Source organism: Procambarus clarkii, chromosome 72 (genome assembly GCF_040958095.1).
Source record: "Procambarus clarkii isolate CNS0578487 chromosome 72, FALCON_Pclarkii_2.0, whole genome shotgun sequence".
Classification (NCBI taxonomy): Eukaryota; Metazoa; Arthropoda; class Malacostraca; order Decapoda; family Cambaridae; genus Procambarus; species Procambarus clarkii.
Window position 1 is genome coordinate 12,009,394 of NC_091221.1, and position 23,340 is coordinate 12,032,733.

The 23,340-nt window shown below is 46.3% G+C and overlaps 1 protein-coding gene and 2 non-coding genes across 3 annotated transcripts; 1 reads left to right on the forward strand and 2 right to left on the reverse strand.

Annotated features, from left to right (window-relative positions):
- Window positions 1–268: 268 nt before the first annotated feature.
- Window positions 269–340, reverse strand: TRNAE-CUC (transfer RNA glutamic acid (anticodon CUC)). The gene has a single exon. It is a non-coding gene; the product is annotated as a tRNA-Glu (tRNA).
- A 427-nt stretch (window positions 341–767) lies between these two features.
- On the forward strand, window positions 768–839 carry TRNAE-CUC (transfer RNA glutamic acid (anticodon CUC)). Its single transcript has one exon. It is a non-coding gene; the product is annotated as a tRNA-Glu (tRNA).
- Window positions 840–3,315: 2,476 nt separating this feature from the next.
- Window positions 3,316–22,893, reverse strand: LOC123773630 (aromatic-L-amino-acid decarboxylase). Its single transcript, XM_045767444.2, has 15 exons — window positions 22,674–22,893; window positions 14,414–14,977; window positions 13,585–13,750; window positions 12,842–12,912; window positions 10,845–11,081; window positions 10,543–10,642; window positions 10,023–10,126; window positions 9,274–9,341; window positions 8,829–8,919; window positions 8,015–8,208; window positions 7,518–7,663; window positions 7,051–7,130; window positions 6,452–6,632; window positions 5,867–5,942; window positions 3,316–4,065 (listed from the first exon to the last, which is right to left on the reverse strand). Exons 2-15 carry the CDS (start codon window positions 14,612–14,614, stop codon window positions 3,897–3,899), a joined length of 1,884 nt encoding a protein of 627 aa, XP_045623400.1. The 5' UTR covers window positions 14,615–14,977; window positions 22,674–22,893; the 3' UTR covers window positions 3,316–3,896.
- Between the last annotated feature and the right edge of the window lie 447 nt (window positions 22,894–23,340).

Consider the following 23,340-nt stretch of genomic DNA (forward strand, 5'->3'; position numbering starts at 1 on the left):
ACATGCCAGGCCAAGGATCGGGCCGCGAGGATGCTAAGCCCCGAAATCATCTCAAGATAACCAAGATAGGCCAATTAAGTAGATGATGATCATGTACTTTCTCCTGGGTACTGTTGAGCCCGGGTTCGATTCCCGATACGGGAATGCTTTTCCACGTAGCTTTCCACTTTTCCACGTGGTACCACGTGTCCTCTCTCCGCGTTTATAATTGGTTGTTCTTTCATTGCTGAAAGGTGAAAGCTGCATCAAGTAGCTACGTGGAAAAGCATTCCCGTGCCGGGAATCGAACCCGGGCCTCGCGGGTGAGAGCCGCGTATCCTAGCCACTAGACAACACGGGATACAGTTAACTACGCGGAAAACAATTTTATATTCACAAATTTGTTCTCGTGCGTTTCTTTTGGTCAAAATTTAGATTGTGTATTACAAATTTTGTTTTCACAAGATACTTGAATATCTATTTACAGCAAAAACTTCCTAATGACTTTGTGCAGAGAATGATGAGCTCGACACTCCATTAGTTGGTTAAGTACTGTCGAGTCTGGCAGGCGCTGGATGGGTGACCGTATGCGAACAGGCTCGCTCTTTGGTAGGGCTCTAATGTCGATAACTATAAAGGTGCTCCACGTGTCCCTAACCCCGATATACGACATTTTATTAGGGTTTTAATTAAGATTTAAAACAAAAAACTCAACTTAACGTGGGGCATTAATTTGAGGATCACCATAAGGCAGCAATAATATTTGTGCTAACCTTGTTTGCTCCATATCCCGTGTTGTCTAGTGGCTAGGATACGCGGCTCTCACCCGCGAGGCCCGGGTTCGATTCCTGGCACGGGAAATGTTTTTAAATAATACAGGATGTTATTCCAATATTCTCCCAGTACGATCAGGAACGTGTACACCAGATGACTGAAGGTTCACGAGCTGGACCAAAGAGCCGGAGCTCAACCCCCACAAGGACAATCAAGTGGGCGCCTTATTCATACCTTCAGGCACTTCAGAGTAGTTTTTAATTTCAACCACAGACTTGGCCACACATTTACAATACTTATCATATTACAAGGATGAAGATGAACTAAACTTACATATCCCCTTTTGTATTGTTAAGATTTTATTGCTCCAAACTTTCAGGTCTGATAGTGAAATTGCAGACTCTCATAGACCTGAAAGCACTAGTATACAAAACATAGTTTGTTTAAATCTGATACTTGTATATAAGCGCAGCGCAAAATGTCCACCAGGCAGTGCGATACTGTGGTTACCAGGAACAGGTTGGGCTTTGGTTGCCTGTGGTAGGTGGCTACAGGTTACCTTACCTTGAGGTTACCTTGAGGTGCTTCCGGGGCTTAGTGTCCCCGCGGCCCGGTCGTCAACCAGGCCTCCTATGTGTTGAATCTCCCGTTCCCGAGCACTCCAGATGCACACTCTGTGAGCAGGAACTGTGAAGCAGGATTCACAAACTCTGTGAGCAGGATTCATTTGATGCATCACGCTATTGTGATTTCAGTGTGTTACTGTGCCATGATCTTGCGCACTTTATTATTGAATTATATATATTAATATTATATATTAAAGTACTATATATAGTTAGGCGTAAGTTAGGTTAGGTGTTTAGGTTCTGTTGGCGATTATTTATACAGAAAGAACTTGGGTGAAGCATTACGGCTATCCATGCCCGTGCCACCTTTTGGGTGGCTTAATCTTTATCAGACATCAAACGGGTGAAGCATTTACAGTTCCGATTCGAACAGAGGTCACCGAAGCACTTGTTCAAGAAATGTTCAAACGTCATCAGTTATGAATCGTGTGTAAAGTGCTTGTCATTCATAAACAGCTGGTTGGCGACTGGATTAATGAGCATTTGGTGTATGTTGATGAAGATGGATGGCTGTAGTATGTATGTGAAGCATTTAGGTGTAACTCGAAGATGTGAGTACTTTAATTCATAAACAGTTGGGGGGGGGGGGGATCTGCCGGCAGCCCATCCTCATAAACGAAGGTCAAATTCTCGTCAATTCAGCCACTAAACCCCCGTTTATGAGTGAAAAACAGTTTACACAAGACTCACAACTGATGTTCGAATATTTCTCGAACAGCGCTTCGATAACTGTGTTCGAATCGCACCTCCCTGAATGCCTCACCCACGTACTACAAACACAAACAACCACCACGCAGAACCTAAACACCTAATCTAACTTATACCCAACTATACATAGAACTTCAGTATATAATAATAATAATAATATTAACTTGAGAACAAATCAGTTTTTAATGCACAGTTTGTTGATGAAAGCGTGTGGGGAGGCCGGGCGCCGCTCCCACGAGCCTGGCCTGGGGATAGGCTCCTGCACTTCACCTCTTTGGAGAAGAGGTAGAAGATACATTGGTATCTTCAAGAAGATACACCCATTGGTATACCCCATTTCTCGAAGCATGTACACTGAGGGGTTTACCAAAGTCCGGGACAATGTTCAAGACTAAAGTATGCACGCAGGTTGGTCACTGAGCACTTGCGGTGGTCTTAATAACCGTCCTGAGGTTGTTAGGCCTTTCCACAACAACGAACCAATAGCATGGTAAAAAAGCTGTCCATTTGTTTGAGTCTCGGCCGGGAATCGACCCGGGTCCTTAGGAGCACGACCCCCGAGCACTGTCTACTCAGCCACCAGACCCCAGGCCTCGTGTCTGTTTGTACTTACCTAGTTGTGCTTGCGGGGGTCGAGCTCTAGCTCTTTGGTTCCGTCTCTCAACCGTCAATCACCTAATGTATAGGTTCCTGAGCCTACTGAGCTTTATCATATCTACATTTGAAACTGTATGGAGTCAGCATCCACCACATCACTGCCTAATGCATTCCATAATGTACTCACCTAATTATGCTTGCGGGGGTTGAGCTCTGGCTCTTTGGTCCCGCCTCTTAACCGTTAATCAACAGGTGTACAGGTTCCTGAGCCTATTGGGCTCTATTATATCTACACTTGAAACTGTGTATGGAGTCAGCCTCCTCCACATTTCTTCCTAATGCATTCCATTTGTCAACCACTCTGACACTAAAAAAGTTCTTTCTAATTTCTCTGTATGTGTGTGTGTGCGTGCGTGTTTGCGCACCTCTGCAAGTATATATTTCACATTTGTGCTTTTTTTCTGAGTGTCCTAGATACCCATTGTCATTCCCCTTCTCCCCCCCCCCAAACCACCCCTAACTGCCTTGAGGGTGTTCCCGGTTCTTATTCATCTCTCTCTCTTATCCACTTCCGTGAACCCGGCACAACGGCCTCCGTGCCTGTCACTTGGGTATAATGAAGAACGCTGGCAACAATTGTTGTTTAAAAAAAACTATACATTTATTGTTTATATCACAGTTTACAGCGGACAGTGTATGAGAGGCGGGAGTGACGAAGTATACACAGGTTTACTGTAGACTCGTACCAGACGGTCTTGTGAAGTGGTATACGTGGAGGGGAGCCTCATACTCTTGAGTGTATACATTGATAATACATTTGTTAAGAGGCAAGTCACTAAACATTCACACAAGTACAAATAAAACAACTAGAAAAGCGTGTGGTTCTCAGAAGGCCTCAGTCATCAGCACAAGGACACTTCGTGAGATAAGAATTAAATATAAAACAGCTTAAAAGGAAGGATATGTTCATGTAAAAACTGTTTTTGCATTGCGTTAGAATAGTCATTGTTGATTGTCTTGATATGTATTGATAGGTAGTTACCGCGGTGTGTGTGTGTGGGTGTTCAAGGACATGGGCTCTTGGCCCTTACGTCATATCCCATGATATCCTCCGTACCCAGGTCCTTGACCTCGTGACACGGAACTATCTTGATTCTCCTTATCATAAGCTTATTATCCTCTTTTTGACCTTGCGTGACCTTGGCGCACGTGTCACTTGAGGCGTTCACTCTCTTTTGTGTTGAGTAAGTTCTCGCAGGCCTGCAGGCGGCCGGAGAGGTCACTGGTGGTCTTCGTGATGAACTTGTACTTGGTCTCAATATCACTGAAGACCTCCTTGAGGTTGGTCTGCTGCAGGAGCTGCGTCAGGGTATCCTGGTCACTGTGGTGGGGCATGCAACACGTCAACAACACGACAGAGATACATATTGCAACTCATAAAATACACCAGACTAGCAACATTCTGTAAAGCATGCACAGTTTCTCCTCACACAAAGATAATTGACGTCTGGAAAATGTTCTCGTACGCAAACTTAAAATTTACACTAAAAATAAAAAAGTAATTTAAACTAAATTCATAACAATCTCGTGCTCATTTTTTTTTATTTTATGTAAGACATAACACTAAAATACAACAAAAGAAAGTACTAAATGTGAAACTAATATATATGAAGGTTAATGTCGGTTACAACACCACCACCACCATAGTCGTGAAGCCTAATGTCTAAGATGATGATAAAAATTAAGCTACCCAAAAGGTGTCACGAGCATGAATAGCCCTTAAGTGGAGGCCCTTTGGAGCCATTAACAGTATCAATAGCATGAGACGAGATTGTCTTAAGACAAGGGCGCAGGGAATATATACACACACACCACACACACTCACTCACACAGGTGTAGCCCGCTTGTCACTGTATATACACTGAGTATTTAATGCAGTTCTGGACTATGTTCATGACTAAACTTTCACGGGTTGGTCAGTAAGCTATTGTGCTTGCCTCAGTAACCTTCAACAGGTTGATATAGACCCTTGACCCAAACACCAAACCCAGGAAGATGTACATCCACACGTCGCTGCCTCTACACCGAGTTTACGACAGTCCACAACTATGTTCCGGACCTTAGTTTACTTGATATTTGGTCAATAACGTATTGCCATGCTCGTATATCCCTGTTGTAGACTATGGGACTCGAACACAAGGTCATGATGCCCAGATGTCAAATGTACTAAAAGCCTAGAGGGGTTAGAAATAGCCTAAGCTACTCTATCCCTTTGAGATGTATTTTTTCATGTCTCAATAAACATACTTGAACTTGAATAAAAGCCTTGGTTACATGAAAGCCTTGGTTAGATATAACCTTGGTTAAATAAAGCTTTGGTTATATAGACCTTAGTTATATGAAAACCTTGGTTATGTACAGCCTTGGTTATATAACAGCCCTGGTTATATAAAAGCCTTGGTTATATCAAAGTCTTCTGGGACCCACGACAAGCAGCTAGCTGGCTTAATCCCCTAGCGTCCCCCACTCACACCAAGCCAACTCCTCTCCATAATATTGCTTTCACCCCCCCCCCCCCTCCACTCTTCTTAATATTTTAATCTGGGTAATCTTTTCTTTATGCCTCCTTATTTTGTATTTATCTAGACAGCCGATTAGTAGTGTTGATAGCGGCAGCCCTACACGTCACCGCAGCTTATGTGTGGTTGGAAAAGCCCTTAGTACATGCAAGCACACAACTAAGAACGTCATTTAACATGGAAAGCAGACATCGTTAGGCTAGCAAGTTGCAAGTCGTTGTTTGTATCCTCTGATTCGTTATTTACGTTACCTCAACAACGGGTGTCAACTGACCAGCCCAAGGAGAGGGTTAGTCAAGTACACAAGTTTCCGCTTACGAAACCTGTACATCTTCCCTCGGCCATAAGCGGTTGTGTTTACATTCAGTGAAACAATTTATGAACTGAAGCGCAACGAGGTTGTTTATAACAATAATAACTTTGGCATGTAAAGTTTTGAAGCTCGTAAATTGGTTTAATAATATAGACTAAAGCTGTCGTGATCGAGGGAAGATGTAGAGATTTCGTAAGTGGACGCGTAAATGCATGATGACTCCTGGCACCCAACTTCTAACACAACCACACATGCCACATCAATGAGGAGTGGACGAGACGGTAACTCACATGGTCGGGGAGTTGACGGGAAGGTTGCACTCGTCTGAAGAATCTGAGGTAGTGTGGCGTCTGGTGGTGCCGGCTCCTACAATGTAAAAACGCTAGTCAGCCCAGGGGGTCAAAATACCTCTAGAGAGAGGGATTTAAAACTACAAGTATTTTGTTGACCAAGCCACACACTAGAAAGTAAAGGGACAACGACGTTTCGACTTGAGAATGGTCCAGGACGGACCGAAACGTCGTCGTCCCTTCACTTTCTAGTGTGTGGTTTGGTCAACATATTTCAGCCACGTTATTATGACTCCTCGTCTGCACTACAAGTATTTACTACAAGACATCCTACAGCTTATGAATGTACGCGATAGCATTTGCTTGTAATTTTGAAGGCAAAATAGACTCGGAACTCAAAGAATATATTTTTTATATTCATTAGAAGCCTAGTGATTCTATCTAAAATTTATTATGATTTTAATCAGTAATCTCACAAACTGTGTATTCATCATCAAGGATCTTATTCAACATTGAAGGCCACAGACAAAACTCCTTGCAACTGACAAAGGAATAGCCACGTTGTACAGGGGCTTGAGGACTCACCGGGAAGACTTCTGACAATCTTAGGGTTGTAGATCTTAGGGTCCGAGACCATGCGCACGAAGAACGATCGTTTGTATCTGAGACTCTTCTTGTTCTTTTCGTCCAGCATCCTGAACACGTCCTCTGTGTTCTCCTCGGCCTCCTTCTCTGCTTTTTCCTTGTTCTCCACCGTGTCCTCCATCTGTATGGAAATAAACAATGACAAAAGTGATGAAGCAGTGTAATATACAGTATGTATTCAGCCCATCCTCTTGTTTAGATAGTATTTTTTTGTACCACGTGGACCATCAGTCATAAACTAACGTAATGGACAATTACAACAGTAGAATTTGGTACTATTAACCATTAATCAAATCATTAATACGTTGAATAATGCGTTCCTCTTCTTTTTTGGCCTAGCAAAATTTGCTCGCGTGCCCAGAATGGCACGCGTGCTTTGGGCGCGCCTATCATGATCTATAGGCTACGAAACTCTATCTTAGAGCTTTCCCGCGGTGTACTGCTGTGTCTGGGAAGACTATGTAAGCTCTAAATAACAACTGTACACATTGGGGAGACATTTCGCTGACACTATCAACCATTAGCAACGTGATTCCTACCTCGTTCCTCTCGACAAGTTCGGCTGCCATGATATCCTGTATGTTTGTAGCGAACTGTGTGATGACGTTCCAGGCGTGATCTGTGGACAGAGATACATGTCGTTAGGTATGTCTACATTCGTGTAAATTTATGTTAGCGTTTTATAAAAAAATATATATACATATACGAAAGCCTAGCATTCAAACATTCAAGTTTGAATGTGTGTGTCACGATTTGCTGGAGAATATTGCCACCTGCTAGTTAGGTTAGGTTAGAAGTGTCATTACTTGGTTTTCCCTGATTATTTCTGATCTGAGCTCCATTAAGAAACATCTCTAATTATTCATATGAGTACACTATCACAATACACTTGAGGTATAAACTTGTACATACATTCTTGACCATGTCTAAGATTTTCTTTTTGTTTATAAAATGGATAATTAAATATTGTAGATAAAGTTTTCAAGAGGGGGTTGAGGCAGCTTACCAATATCTTCGTCAGTAGCAGTCTGACGACACACGCAGAAGCGGATGACATACTTGTCGTTGAGGGAGGCGGGCACCATGTGAAGCTTCCCTGAGGCATTGATGGATGACAGCAGCTTCTGGTTCAGCTGGTTAGACCCTCGCAATCTAGAATTAACAACAAGTTAATTCAAAGAGCTGTTATTACTGCGTATGACTAGTGCTGGAGTTAATAATCATTTGGAAAGTGCAAGGGATGCTAGGCTATACTGTGGGATAGGTTATAAGAAGAGTCAAAAATATGTTTGAGGCAAGATCAAATATTATTGAATATTTACCACCTAAAAACAGACAATGCCTGGGTAAGGTTAGGTAATGTGTTTTGGCTCTTTGATATTTTTAAATTCTTTCAAAACGCCCTGAAAGTGAACGAAGCAAATTTCGAGTGAATGTTTGTCTGGAAGGAGAAAAGGGTGTTGAGGATGGTCTGGGAGGAGGAGTAGGGTGTTGAGAGCTCACCTGAAGCAGACAAGGCCTAGATGCACGGGGCTGGCCACCTCGAACTTGGGCTCCTTCCTCACATGGGACTCGAACCGCTTGGCAAGGCGACAGTGTTCGCGGATGTAGTTCTGGAGCCCCTGCACGCCGAACGACCGGATCACGAACCACAGTTTGAGCGCTCTGAACCTTCTGCTCAGCGGGATGCCCCAGTGCTGAGAACACAGAAAAATACATGAGCAACCTCTCTACCGCTAAGCTGGACAGTCCCTGTGTTTTTTTTATCTCGAGTTTGTTTTAAAAATACAACTAAACGAATTCCAATATTATCCTGAATTGGCTGAGGTGTCCTGGAAAAATATTTTAATTCAATAACCAGAAAATTGAAATTTTGTTTGATGTAAATAATATCCAAATGGTTCAAGAGGTCATGTCTACTGGTTGTCAGTTTTTCTGCAATTTGTGAGATGGGGTGTTTATTGACCCTGAAAGTGACAAGAACTGATTTCCTCTAAACAGGTTACTCGCCTGAGGTAAATAGCATACAAATGTTCAGAAATGGGATTAGGTTGTAGTGAGTAGGACTATTTCAGTGAGAGGGAGGAGGAGATGCAACAGGTGAGGAGTGGAAGATGCAGTACGTGAGGTAGGGGGTGAAGGAGGAGGAATTACGGGCTCACCATAGTCCGTGCTACATGGACACTTTGTTCTGAGTAGCTAAATCTAAATCAACAACGGAGGAGGAATAGTAGGAGAGTTGTAGAGGAAGGAGGGAGAGGGGGGGGGGATTGGATAGAAGAAGCAGGATAAAACAGCTGGGGGCGTGATGGCTTACCCTATAGTCTATGGACTTCTCCGAGTAAGAGTGCTGAAGGTACAGGGGATCCACCACCAACGCCTGCGTCAGTCGGAATCTGTCCTTCACCCTGTAGAATCAAACACATTGTATTAAAGCGGGACCAAAGAGCCAGAGCTCAACTCCCGTAAGCACAACTAGGTGAGTACAGCTGCAGGGCTAGACACGCGCGTGCGCGCAGTGCTAAACAAATGCATCAAGACAAACGAAGTTGTGTCACAACCCAATTTAAGCTGCATAATTAACTGTTTGACACCCGGTGTTATCACCTGCTGTATTCGGTAGGCTTGTATAGACCTATGCCCCTGTTTTGTATAATCTATTTCATTGTTAAATATTTAAAATCGTTATTGTATATTGTTCATGTTGCTTATTCATTCACATTTGTATTTCATGACAAATGTACATAAGGGTCTTCACTTACCACATGAGTGAGCAGTCAAAATTTGTCAGCATAAACTTGTTCGGGTTAAAGTTGAAGGAAGAGGCGTACTGTGGACAGAAAACAAATTGTGGTTCACAAGATATGAAGGTAGTCCTTGTGTGGATCTCTTGTTATGTTAAGATTAGGTAAATGATCAGTTTCCTCTTGAACCTCCCATCTCTCTCTCTCTCTCTCTCTCTCTCTCTCTCTCTCTCTCTCTCTCTCTCTCTCTCTCTCTCTCTCTCTCTCTCTCTCTCTCTCTCTCTCTCTCTCTCTCTCTCTCCCATCCCTACTGATCTCCATATAAATAAGCTTAAAACATTTAAAAAACAAAAATCAACATTAAAGCTCTCATATTTGTCATCCAATCAAAAAGATTTAATATCTTCAATTTGTATCAGTCTTCTAGTAGTGCTGTTTTAACGACAATTGTGTTGTTGGGAGACAATGAGATTACCCCCAGGTGTGACGTAATACCTGGCATGGTTGTAGTAACAGAAGATTCACGTGTGTGTGTGGGGGGGGGGGGGGGCGAGGGGATGGGTTGTCAGTTCGTTAAAAATTTCGTTTATTTCCCTCAAGTCGAAGTCTCAGGAGAAATGGTGATGCCCGAATGACAACCTGAGGATGCGTCTGAACATTGGGTTATGTTTCCCAACTATTGGGGGCCTGATGACATGCAGGGAGTGGCCGGCTGGTGAAGTGGGTAGGTGGGTTGGTTAGGGTTGGGTGGCTGGTTGGTTTCTCACCTGGACGCCCTTCATGGGGCCCCGCAGCTCAGGGCAGATGAAAGAGTTGCCGCCGTAGGCACCATCAACATGCAGCCAGACTCCGTACTCCTCACATACTGGACCTGCAACACACACACAAGGGGGACGGGGTGTCAGTGGCGCAACACACGTAAAACAATACCCACAATGCACGCAGTCTAGACATATTAGGTAAGTAAATACACCTGGTGACATGGGGGGCAGGAAAATAATATTTCAAGAGCCACAGATGATGAGGCTTCAAGCGGAGAAAAGCGTTAAGCCAGTGACTACCTCCCTGGAAGGTCTACGAGAACAAGCAGTTCTCCAAACGGCAGTTCTCACACGGTCCTCCAAACAGGAGGACCGTGTGAAAAACCGTCCACATGGACCATCGGGGATCGAACGGCGACCCCTGCACCGGCTAATGCAAAGGAAAGGTAGCGGAAAGAAGTGGGGGAGGAACGCGGAAGAAGAGGAGGACGTCGCGGAGTGGAGGAGGCTGCAGTCGAGGACTCACCGATCTCTGCGATGTTGTCGAAGGAGCAGCAGGAGGTGGTGCCAAGTGTGGTCTCCACGTAGAAGGGGATGAGGCCCATGGCGCGGTCCTCCTCCATCACCTGTTAGTGGCAGGTGGGAGAGGGAGAAGGAAATTAGTTCCTACAATGTCATCTGAACCTTGTCATTGATTGCCTAAACAACCAGGGAGAACCTATTATATCATAATATGCAATGAGTATAACACACACACACACGTGCGTGCATGCGTGTGTGTGTGTGTGTGGTGGTGGTGGCAGGGGGTGCCTGACCACGGATACCCACCTGCTGTAGCGTGGAGCCCCTCAGACACTGGTTCTCGTCAGGTTCGAGGATCCTGAGTTTGACGAAGGCCATCATGGCGGCCTTCTCGACGCAGGAGTGCGCCTCCTTGCTGCAGTAAGCCATCATCTTAGAGAGCAGCACGCCCTCCTCCACGAACGGGTGCTGCTTCTTCAGCTGGCGTATGGTGTGTGCACGCGCCGCCAGCAGAGACACCAGAACACACTCGGACGCCGAGCCCTGCGCTAGAGAATGATGATTAGCATCATGGCGACTAGGTGATTTAATTAACATTCTCCGTCAACGCGTGCCTGGACTAATTCCCCTTAAGCGCAATCCAAACCACTTTGTCTGAACTCTGTCAAGTGGTAATGGTAATAAAGTGGGTCTGTGTGTTTCCAGAGTAAACAGATCAGGTCACTTCCCGTTCAGAGGCTTCATTTACCTTATAAAGGCTTCACCTCCCGATCGTCTCCAACACTGTCAGATTTAGAAACCATTATTACACATTTAACGAGATCTCGCAGTGGAGTTCGCAAGGGACCAAGAGCTACAATCCGTGGTTATGCCTTTCTGTTAAGTACTCAAGCTAAGGACGACTGTGAATAGGTAGACACAGTGCCCACAATGCAAGTCAGGGTATCCCCAGTTTGCCTGTTGTAGATTGTGTACACACAATGGGGTCCTATTACCACCCATAGGATGGGTATGGGATCCACTACCACTCACAGGATGGGTATGGGGTCAACTACCCACTCACAGGATGGGTATGGGATCCACTACCACTCACAGGATGGGTATGGGATCAACTACCCCACACATGATGGGTATGGGGTCCACTACCACTCACAGGATGGGTATGGGGTCCACTACCGCTCACAAGATGGGTATGGGGTCAATACCCCACACAGGATGGGTATGGGGTCCACTGCCACTCACAGGATGGGTATGCAATCCACTACCACTCACAGGATGGGTATGGGGTCCACTACCACCCTTAGGATGGGTATGGAGTATGTATGCATAATAGTCGAGCTAAAAGAGAGAGACAGAGAGAGAGAGCGGAAGTTATAAGCACACACACGTGATCAATATCAAACAACATGCTCTTGTCTCTGGCCTTCATATTGTGTTTTTCCGATAGGGCGAATGACTATCAGATGAGATAACACATCTTCAAGGTGTGTATTTCCTCTCCACCTTTCCCGTGATACTTTGTCCACTCCTTCCACCCCAGGCAACCATCTCCCCCCTCCCCTCCCTCTCTCCTCCCTTAACACCAGGTCCTGCCCACCACTAAACACCCAACCAGCCTCCTTCAGTACCTGGCCTGGCGTGGTTGAGTTATGTGTCTCAGTTGTTGCTCAAGTCCAGTGTGGGAAGAGCCATTGTGGCTAGTAATGGCTGCATCGATTCTTGTGTGTCGCCTATAGTGCAGGGGAGAGGGGGGAGGGAGAGAAAGGGAGAGGGGGAGAGAAATGGGGTAGAGGGAGTAGGAGGGAGAGAGAGATGGAGAAGGAACAGACACAGTCAGACACAGACAAGTCGCTCTCCCTTATAAACTTTTCCATTCATCACCAGCCACTGACAAGCAGCACGGTAGGGGGATGGGGGTTGGGGTGGTTGGTAGGGGGTGAGAAAGTTGGGGCAGGGGAGAGAGCTCCGCTCCCCTCCCGTCAACTCTCACCCTCCCACAGGGAGGTGGGGAGAGGGGAAGTGACTTTCGGATGAGAAAGGTGGTACTTGCAGGGTAAGAGGTAGTGTACAAAACCCATATAAAAAGTTTTTTTCATTTGCATCGAGACTTTTGTCTATGGAGAATGTATTTAAGCAGTAATATTCCCCTAAATTAGTCATAACACAATTTAACAGAAAGGAAAATATAACTTCTTATGCATTTTGAAACCTCTGCATAACATTGGTTCTGTTCTTGGAGAACTTGCCCAGCGTTCTTGGACCAGAACAATGGAAGTATGATACACAGACTACATGTTTCTCACCTGTATGACTCCGCCGCCCTTGCTGTTCTCACTGTAAGACAGGAAATCCTCGGGCAGGCCCACCATCTTGCCTGTTGGGAAGTACAAAACACGTGAATTAGTAGTCCCATCAAGTACTGTTTACTGTTGTTGCCTGGTGATGAAACTCTGCTCCACCTGGGCCCCCTAAGGCTGCGTGAGCTTTGCCAGACGAAGACAGGCCTCCAGGTATTGTTATAAGGTGTGGAGAAACTCTGGGTATAAGGTGAAGAGACGCTGAATTTGTCGTAAAGAAGTTATGAAATCATTTATAGAATTTCCTCATTAAGGAGCGAGCTTCTGATAGTGCTTGTGCATGCTGGCAGTGGAGGGGACAACTATCTTCTAACTTCTCCACAACTATCGCTCCGAGAGTTGTGGAGAATGTGAGAATGGGAATAGATGGGGGAGAAACACGTTTGAAAGAGAGTAGATGGGAGAGAGAGACACGTCGAACGTAAACAATTAGAGAATGGATTGAAAGCGACCGAAAAATTGAAATTGAAGGTGACCGGAAGAGGTGCACGTAGAAGGGTGACTGATGGTGAGAAGAGGAGGAAAAGAAGATACAGGGAGGGAGGGAGGTAGAGAATGAGAGAGGTTATTGGGAAAAGGGTAGAAAAGGGAAGAAGGTATGGGTAGGGAAGTAGAAGGAAGCAATAGTGAGGGAGGCAGAGCAGGAAGGTATAGGGAGGTAGATAAAGAAGGAAGCACAGATGACGTACCAAGCCAGTCGAGCACGATGGTCTCCAGTTCGGTGCAGGCGGGGGAGGCTGCCCAAGAGAAGCCGATGCATCCTATGCCATCACTAAGCATGTCCCCCAGGATGCTGGGGTAGGAGTTGCCGGAGGGGAAGTAGGCGTGGAACCTCGGGTGCTGCCAGTGCGTCACCTGCTCCAACAAGACCAAATGTCAAAACAATGGCCTTCGCCTGGGGAAAGTTCGCCGCCTTCATGCTAAAACTGCCTTTAGGCTATTTTGATATTAAGTATTTGTGGCTGATTGTTGACCAGACCACACACTAGAAGGTGAAGGGACGACGACGTTTCGGTCCGTCCTGGATCATTCTCAAGTCGATTGTGGAACGAGAATGGTCCAGGACGGACCGAAACGTCGTCGTCCCTTCGCCTTCTAGTGTGTGGTCTGGTCAACATACTTCAGCCACGTTATTGTGACTCATCACCTGCATATCTGTGGCTATTTTTGAAGTTATCAGGCAAATAATAATTGAATGTACGCTTGGCAAATGTAAAATGCTATTTTTATCATATTTTGATGCATGTCATTATCAAAGCTGAAGGGCATTGATATTGTTGACAGTTAAATATGCATGAAAGCACAGTATTGACTATCCAATAAACTTGCAATAATTCTTACATAAATATCACTAGATCAACGAAAAATTTGATGGTAATGTTGTAATCAAATCGGATCCCATTTGTCAGACCTTCAAGGCGATGTACAGATCAAGAAGAGAAGGATACGAACTCAACATAGCCCATGCTACTTGGAACTTTTTTGTTCCTAGTAGTTGAGTCTATAACAACAACTTACCCCGGGCATAATCTTATCCTCGACGTCTTGCATGATGTTGTCCCAGTCTTCTGGGTGCTGAGGAGCCTCCAGGGGCACCATGTGCTTGAGGTAACCCGGTTCGATGTCCGGAGTTACACGGCGGTTCTCGATGGTGTCGAGGTAGTTGGCGATGTAGTCCACCATCTCCTTCCCCCGCTTGCGGAACTCCTCAGAATTCATGCCTGCTGTTGAGGGCGTCTGAAGGGTGGTTGTGGTGGCTTGTGGCCTGGATGCGGTGGTGAGGGTGGTGGTTGACTGCGTGGAAAGGATGGTTGAAGGTGATTGATGGCCTCGGGAACGATTGTAGCGGTTGTTGATAGCAGATGGTGGCAAAAGGAGTTTTTTTTATTGGTCTTAAATGTATTTTTTTTGGCCGAGCGTTGTTGAGGAATGACTATATCTTGACTAGCGAGGTGGTGGGTTACGCTGTGTTTTTCTTCTAGGTTTAAGTTAAGATCGGCGGGTTTGTTTGGGGGATCTGTGTCCTCCTGCTTCAGCTGTGAAAACACGTCTCACTGGCCACAGAGCATAGTCTCCTCTCACCTGTCGGATGAAATAACAATTATCAGCGTCATCATTTTATAACTTATCTACTGTAGAATTTAAGGCAATTCCTCAACAAAAAAATAGATTATGTGGAAGTTAATGTTCAGAAATTAGTTTAGGTCTCTTTAAGGATGTTATATTTAGTTTGGAGGACCTAGTTGGCCGAAAATTAGTCAAATTTTGACTGACATGCGGATAAGTGAATAATGCTATTACTGGCATCCGGATAAGTGGGTAATGTTATTACTGGCATCCGGATAAGTGGATAATGCTATTACTGGCATTCGGATAAGTGGATAATACTATTACTGGCATCCGGATAAGTGGATAATGCTGTTACTGGCATCCGGATAAGTGGATAATGTTATTACTGACGTCCGGATAAGCGGGCAATGTTATAATAATGGAGGGTAAGGAAGTAATGGGGCGACACTAGACACGTGGAGACAAACAAGGCCCCCACGTAGCGCCATCTCTATGAGGGAATCTTAACTATCTCAGAGGGCGGGAAGTAGTGTGATGTCCTCGACCCCAAGCGGAGGATGAGGGGGGGGGAGGGGAACTCCTCTTTAGATGGGTAGGAGGAGGAGGGAGAGGGTTGCTGGTGAGGGAGGTGGTTAAAGAACGATGAAGATATCTTGGCTTCCTCATTAAATGATATCATGTGTGTGCAATGAGCACAGCCGCCTTGGAAGAGAAGAGGGTGTCACCCCCTTACAAATATATAAACATATCTTTCCCCTTCCCCGACTCTCTCCTCTCTCTCTCTCTCTCTCTCTCTCTCTCTCTCTCTTCTCCCTCCCTACGTGAGGCTGTCGCCGACAATGAGACGCGTGCCGGGAATTCTCAGACCACAGGAATTCCCGCTCCTGTATAAGATATGGACTCCCGACTCCCATTCCTACCCGCCTCATCAGATCGCCCGCCTCCTCTGGCTTAAATCTGGTGAGGAGCCTCTATGGCTCCCACTCTTCAGCCCTTCAGAGTGCGTGTGACGAAGTCTTTCGTGAGTTCTCAGGTGAGTGTGAGTGATAGGGATGATCTCATGTGAGTTTGAAGCTGAATTTGCCATATCTGTAACGTTGTTGTTATCGTTTTAGATTTAGCTACGGAGAACGAAATGTCCATGTAGCACGGGCTATAGTGAGGCCGTAATTGAGTTCGGTTATTCGCGATAACCTTGTTACTGTAATATTTGGGTCAAAGTTTTATATGGAGGTTGGGGTTTTCTCCTTTTCTCCCGCTTTTTTCGGTGATGATTAGGTGAATTGTTAGATGGGTGATTGGGTGGTTATTCACCACCTAATCACCCATGGCGAGGGACACACAGCTGCTGATGAAGTGGACAGGGGAGCTGGGGGTGGGGGGACGGCCGCGTTGTATGCGACCCCAAAGATTCTTACGGAAGACTTCTGTGGGAATCCTTCAGCACCTCTAAATTGATTTCCATTGTGGTAAACCGCCTCGCATTCCCTCCCTTCCCCCCTTTCCCTCACACCCTCCCGAGGGTGTAGCAGAGGGTAAGGTCACGTGTAGGCGTCATTTGAAGGCTGGGGGGAAAAGTATAGACTCATTACATACGACAGACGAGAGCGGAGGTCCTCGGAGCCACGCATATGGCACAAGAAAGAGCATTTATAAACACCAAAAATCTTACTTTTACCTAATATTTTTTGTTTTGGGTGGATATGCCTTCGAGCGGTTGTGTGGAATGTCGCAAGCGCCTCTTACCAGGGAGGGTTGTAAAGAAAGGGAGACAAGGAGAAGGGTGGAGAGCTTAAGGGGTGGGATGGAGTGTGTGTACAAGGGAATGGGAGATAGGTGCGGATCCCCCCCCCCCCTCCCCCATTCTCCTGGTGGGTCTCAACCCCTCGCAGAAGTCAATGATTACGAATTTCTTCACCCCTCACAGAATTCCCTGCACGGGGGAAACTTTGGCACAGGGGCGTGGTCTGGGAGGAGGGGGAGGTTGAGTGCAGTCCACTGAGGGGAAGAGTGCTGGCCAAATGGGAAATAATAGGAGTTTCATCTGGGAATACATCTTCCCAGTAATTAGCAGATGCTAGCGTCAAACAAAAGGTCTACAGGTTCCTGAGCCTATTGGGCTCTATCATGTGTATACTCACCTATTTGTGCTTGCGGGGGTTGAGCTCTGGCTCTTTGGTCCCGCCTCTCAACTGTAAACTGTGTGTGTCAGTCACATGGTCGCCTGACAGATGAACCCTTGATTACCGGGTGTGGCACACCAGGGGTCGATATTCTACTAAAAAAACAGAAAAGATAGAGACAGTGGGAACAGGGTATGATAGATGGGTACAGGGAGGGTGAGGGGTCGTTGGTAGTTGGCTGGAAAGGTGAGGGTGGTGAAGGTAAGGTGAGGGAAGGGTGGTGAAGGTGAGGGGGGAGATAGATGGAGGCTTGGGTGATGCCGTTGTGATCTCCATCGCTGGCCAGGTTCGCTCCTCGCCTCCCTTTAATGAGTCTGTCAGCACCAGGCCGCCATCGTCTTCCCTCCCACATGTTCCCTCCCCCCTGCCTTCCTCGTGTCCCTCCCACGTCCCCTCCTGCTGCCGTGTTCCCTCCTGGTCTCGAAATATGGAACACCGGCATGTAACCCGCACCTTGTGAAGCACAATTTGCAATACGATTAGTGCCAGAGCTAAGAGGGCTAAGTTGTGAGGAAAATTCAATTGAACTAGATCTCGCAACCCTAAAGGATGGTAGAAACGAAAGGGATATGATGACAACATACACGATACCGAGGGAAATAGACAAAGAATGCAAGGACAGACCCGTTAAATTGAAAGAAAGTAGAAGTGGATACAAATGAAAGTTGGGAACACAAATGAGTCGAAGAAATATTAAAAAAACACTTGTACCCAGGACGGATGGTCGGGGCACTGGTATAAGTTGCGGAAGCCACCTCCATTCCCAACAATCCATATATCCATGGTAGGATTGGTTGATTGGCGAAGATTAAGCCACCCAAGATGCACCCATCATGCTGGACGTGTTGCTTCACCCACCATGCTGCTGTAGGCGTGCTGGCACTTTAATTAACTATGCTTCTGGTCAAGCTATGCCTGTGGCTGGTGATTATTGTAAGTTCGGTCGAGAGTGGTTGGAAGTGGAGATTTGTGTTGATGACGTATTGATGTCTCGAGGCATTTAAGATGTTTGTTCCAGGCTCCGTGAATAAAGCATTCAACGGCCTCCTTTTGGTCTCTGAGGCTCCTACGCGGTTCTCTCGAAGAGATCCCGCCCACTCCTCCACACACACACACAGGACCCCGCCCGCCAACACCACAGCCCATTGCACCAACCGCCCTTCTCCTTGACCGGGTGGGGGGTGGTGGTGGGGCAGCTGACGGGGACCTGGAGAACCCTTCACTCTCCAGCACGGATAACCTTCCACCTTCCGCCCCAACAACTGTGAATCTTATCTTGCAAAAGGAGGCGCCGAACTCCTCTCCCTCTCTCCCATTGTGTCGCCCCCACCCTGTACTGGGGAGGGGGTGGCGGGGAGGGGGTGGGACAGCAGGCAGAGAGCGAAGGAGGTATAGAGGGGGAGGGAGACGGGAGGGGAAGAGGTAGGGAATGGGAATGGTTACAGATAACAGGAACTGTGGCAGACAAGAAAAAAGGAAGTCAGAGAGGGAAAAGGAAAAGGAGAAGAAATTGGGATGGAAGTACATAATGGAAAAGATGGGGTGGGGGGATGTGTTGGGCTTTTATGAAAGTCAGTATTTTCATGTTAAAAAGAATGTATTTTTAAGTAAAAATTACACTGTGTTCGCCCACCATAGATGTATACTGGTTAGGTACACAACCACGAAGGTTATGAAGACTACAGTTAAGGATTGGCGCCTAGTCAATCCTTCCTGATCAGGATACGAATCCAGGCCAAATCGCTGGCGAAGCGCAGGGGCGAGTGTCTTACCACTGCACCATAGGGATTACTATTTCTCATATATGTACATTGCCTATCTACAGGAGTTGAGTCTTACATGTCGATGTTTGAAGATGATGCAAAACTAATGAGTTGTGACAGATGAGGAGTGTAGGATTCTCCAAAATAATTGAAACAAGCAGCAGAGATGGTCCGAGAAGTGGCTACTGGAGTTCAACACCAGAAAATGTAAGGTGACGGAAATGGGAACAGGTGCCAGGAGACCAAAAGGACAGTGCACGGTGAAGGGAAGCTACCTCTCGTAATGACTAGAAATAAAGACCCGGGAGTGGACGTAACACCAAACCTAACTACGGAGGCTTTTATAGACAGAATAACATCATACTCTACACTAGCGAAGGTTATATCATCATTCAGGAACCTAAATTACGAGGCATTTAGATAGATGTACAGACAGAGATCACACTAGGATCACACCGGGATGCCTCCCGGACGCAGGTTCAAATCCTCGTCACGGCCCTTGTGGATTTGTATATAGATGTACAGCTATGTGCGTATAAGAGAGAGAGGGAGGGAGGGGGAGAGAGAGGAGGGAGAGGGGGAGAGAGAGGAGGGAGAGGGGGAGAGAGAGGAGGGAGAGAGAGGGAGGGAGGGGGAGAGAGAGGGAGGGAGGGGGAGAGAGAGAGAGAGAGGGGGAGAGAGAGGAGGAAGAGGGAGAGAGAGCAGTGGCGAGTGTCAAGCAGAAAATAAGCGCAGGTGGCGCTGTTATTGCAAGTGTTGCAACAGGTGTTGGCCTATGAGCTCGTGGGGTAGGGGTGGGCAGGTGGAGGGATTATGGCGATGGGGGGGAGAAAAATATATCTTCCATTTTCCGCTGTCATTTGCTGTACTGCAAACATTTAAGCATCGCTGGTGTGAGGAAACTGTGGACAGGGAGCCGGTCGGCCGAGCGGACAGCACACTGGACTTGTGATCCTGTGGTCCTGGGTTCGATCCCAGGCGCCGGCGAGAAACAATGGGCAGAGTTTCTTTCACCCTATGCCCCTGTTACCTAGCAGTAAATAGGTACCTGGGTGTTAGTCAGCTGTCACGGGCTGCTTCCTGGGGGTGAAGGCCTGGTCGAGGACCGGGCCGCGGGGACACTAAAGCCCCGAAATCATCTCAACATAACCTCAAGATCTCAAGATAACAGGTAAGAGGCTCTATGTCCACCAGTCCTCTTAAACATTGTGGCCCCACAGTAGTATGTGCATTCATTTCTTTTCCTACCATCCTCCTCCTGTTAAGAAAAGTGTTCTTGTCCCACCACGTCCCAAAGTGGGCAGGTCCCACCTCTAGTGTGGGGATCCTGGGTGGTGAGCTACGACACGGGTAGAGAGGCAGGTCTCACGTCTCTGAGAAGACTCAGCAACAACTAATTCATGAACTAGATGCTGCGTTCTGTGTGCCAACATTTGATCAATACGACCACAGGTGGTCGTATTGACACCACCCGCGGTCATCAAACAGGTAATGCGAGGATTAAATAGCTTGGACGTATGTTGAGACAGGTGGGAGGGAAACAGGCGAGTATGAATGATAAACAAACGACAGAGAGAATGCAGACGATGAGTCACAATAACGTGACTGAAGTATGTTGACCAGACCACACACTAGAAGGTGAAGGGACGACGTTTCGGTCCGTCCTGGACCATTCTCACAATCGACTTGAGAATGGTCCAGGACGGACCGAAACGTCGTCGTCCCTTCACCTTCTTGTGTGTGGTCTGGTCGACAGAGAATTATTGAAAAAAATGGAGTAGAAAAATTAACCAAGCTTGTTTCCTTTTGTATGTTTCTCCTGTTATGATGCTGGGGGCTCTATAATCCCCCCCTCCCTCTTCTCTCCACAATTCTCCCCTTTCTATTTCAAACTTAAGGAAAATTGCATGGGTGGGGAGGAGGTTGGATTTTTAGTGTGGCACTGGAACCTACCCCGACTGGCCTATGACAAGCCCACACCCCACATGTTTCATGTGTGAAAGTTGAGTGATGCCAGCCTTGAGCCTTTGGCCTCCAAACTTCAACAGACAGAAGCCCTGATCCTCTGGCCTCCAAACTTCAACAGACAGAAGCCCTGATCCTCTGGCCTCCAAACTTCAACAGACAGAAGCCCTGATCCTCTGGCCTCCAAACTTCAACAGACAGAAGCCCTGATCCTCTGGCCTCCAAACTTCAACAGACAGAAGCCCTGATCCTCTGGCCTCCAAACTTCAACAGACAGAAGCCCTGATCCTCTGGCCTCCAAACTTGAACAGACAATCTTTCTTATCGATATAGATTGCTAATGTTCCTTTCAGTGTAGATATATACCGAATATGACCCTGTTTATATGAAGACAATGTAATGGAGACAAGGTCCGTGGTAGGTCAGGATGATTTCCAGGTTGCAATTCTTTAAACCATGTCGTAGCTCAGTCGATTAAGGCAGCGTCTGGAATCCTCTCGGACGTAAGTTCGAACCCTCGCCACGGCCCTTGTGGATTTGTTCATGGAGACAGTGACCGCAGGACCCCGCGAGTACAAGACAAATGTATACATAGCGTCGAGGGTTACCCGGAAGTGTGAGGTGGATCATCCACCATAATTATGTGGATGAACCACATAATTATAGCCAAGCAAATAATTAACCCGCTTATTTGGAAGTAATTAGGTAGCCTTGAAAAGACCATTCTCTCAGCTAGAACTAAGCCCTGAGGTTCAATTAGAAGTAACACTGGGAACTATCTGTCGTTCTGATTAGCTACTGTCCTCTAACCGAAGACAGTAGTTGACTAGTCACTAGTGCATGAATGGGGAACGGGCCTGAGTTCCAAAGTGTGTGTGTGTGTTGGATGTGTATGTGTTTGTATTTGTGGGGAGGGGGGGTGTGCATTTGTGGGGTGTACTCACCTAGTTGTGCTTGTGGGGGATGAGTTTTGGCTCTTTGGTCCCGCCTCTCAACTGTCAATCAACTGTAGTACTCATTATTAAGCCTACTGAGCTCCATCATATCTACATTTGAAACTGTGTATGGAGTCAGCCTCCACCACATCACTGCCTAATGCATTCCATTTGTTAACTACTCTGACACTGGAGAAAGCTAATGTCTCTGGCTCATTTGGGAACTAAGTTTCCACCGGTGTGTGTGTGAGATGTACATGTTTGTGTGGGGGCGTGTTTGTGTGTGTGGATGAGTGGGGTGCATGTTTGTGTGTGGGTGTGTTCCTGCACTGGAATATATCTTAAAAAAAAGGTATTGATAACCTACGAGTATTGATCCACATATGTGTATGCGGCTATTGAGCCACCCATTTGTGTCTATTGATCTTCCTATCCGTGTGTGCGTTTGTTGGTCCATCTATCGGAGTCTACTGACCCATCTATCTGACTTCAATCTCTATATATGTAATTTTCAACACGTCCAACGACCCATTCCATACTGGGAGGAGTCTCGATGCTTGTAAATATGGACTTACTTAGTTCCAGACTACAAAGTTCAAGTCCAACGTCCAGTCTAGTACCATCAGACGACCACATGACCAATCAGGAACTATCACAGCAGGAAGAACAACGACTATGTCGTACCAGGAAGTACGTAGTCTCGTCATCTCTGGCCTGAACCTAACCTTGGCGCCCTTATAGAACACTCACCAGTCTGTTGTTCTTGAAGATTAAGCAGTCACCAGAGGTGGCACGGGCATGAGTATCCCGTAGGTGGTAGATTTGTGAAGTGAATGTGATGTTTGGTCGAGTTTCCACTTACCAATCAAGCAGGTCGACCCGTTGATCACTCCGTTAAGGGTATCAGATGTCTCAAGGGTAACAGTTGAGGATATTCAGGGTGCAACAGCAGCAGCGGGAGGGTAAGTAGATGATGATACTGAGTGCAAAGAGTAACTCCACACACACACACGCACGCAAGCGCTCTCGCACACACACGCCAGACCTCCTTGCGGCTCGACGCGTTCACCGAGTATGGGGCCTAGACACAGCGGCTGACTCCTTATATACGCAGCGTCAGCTGTCTCGTTCAGGGATTGACCTGTTGCGTCACCTTTTCCGTACTTCGCTCTCGCATGGTTTTCACAGAATTGATGGTAGCTTAAGTCATGGGACAACTGCAAGCTACTGAGTGGGTTTTTATCGTCCTAATATATAAGATATAACAATTATTTTTATTTTTATTTTATTTTGTCTAGGATTTTTCTCTAGAGAATCCTTGTTATTTTAAGTAATTGTGCATTCGTATGTGTACGTGTCTTTATGTACATTTTGGTCATAATGTATTATTAAATATTAAGACTACTGATTAATTTTTGTCTTTTATGTGATAGTTGAAATTGAAATTGAAATTGAAATAAGTTTATTGAGGTAAAATACACACAAAGGGATGAGGTAGCTCAAGCTATTCTCACCCCGTTCAGTACAAC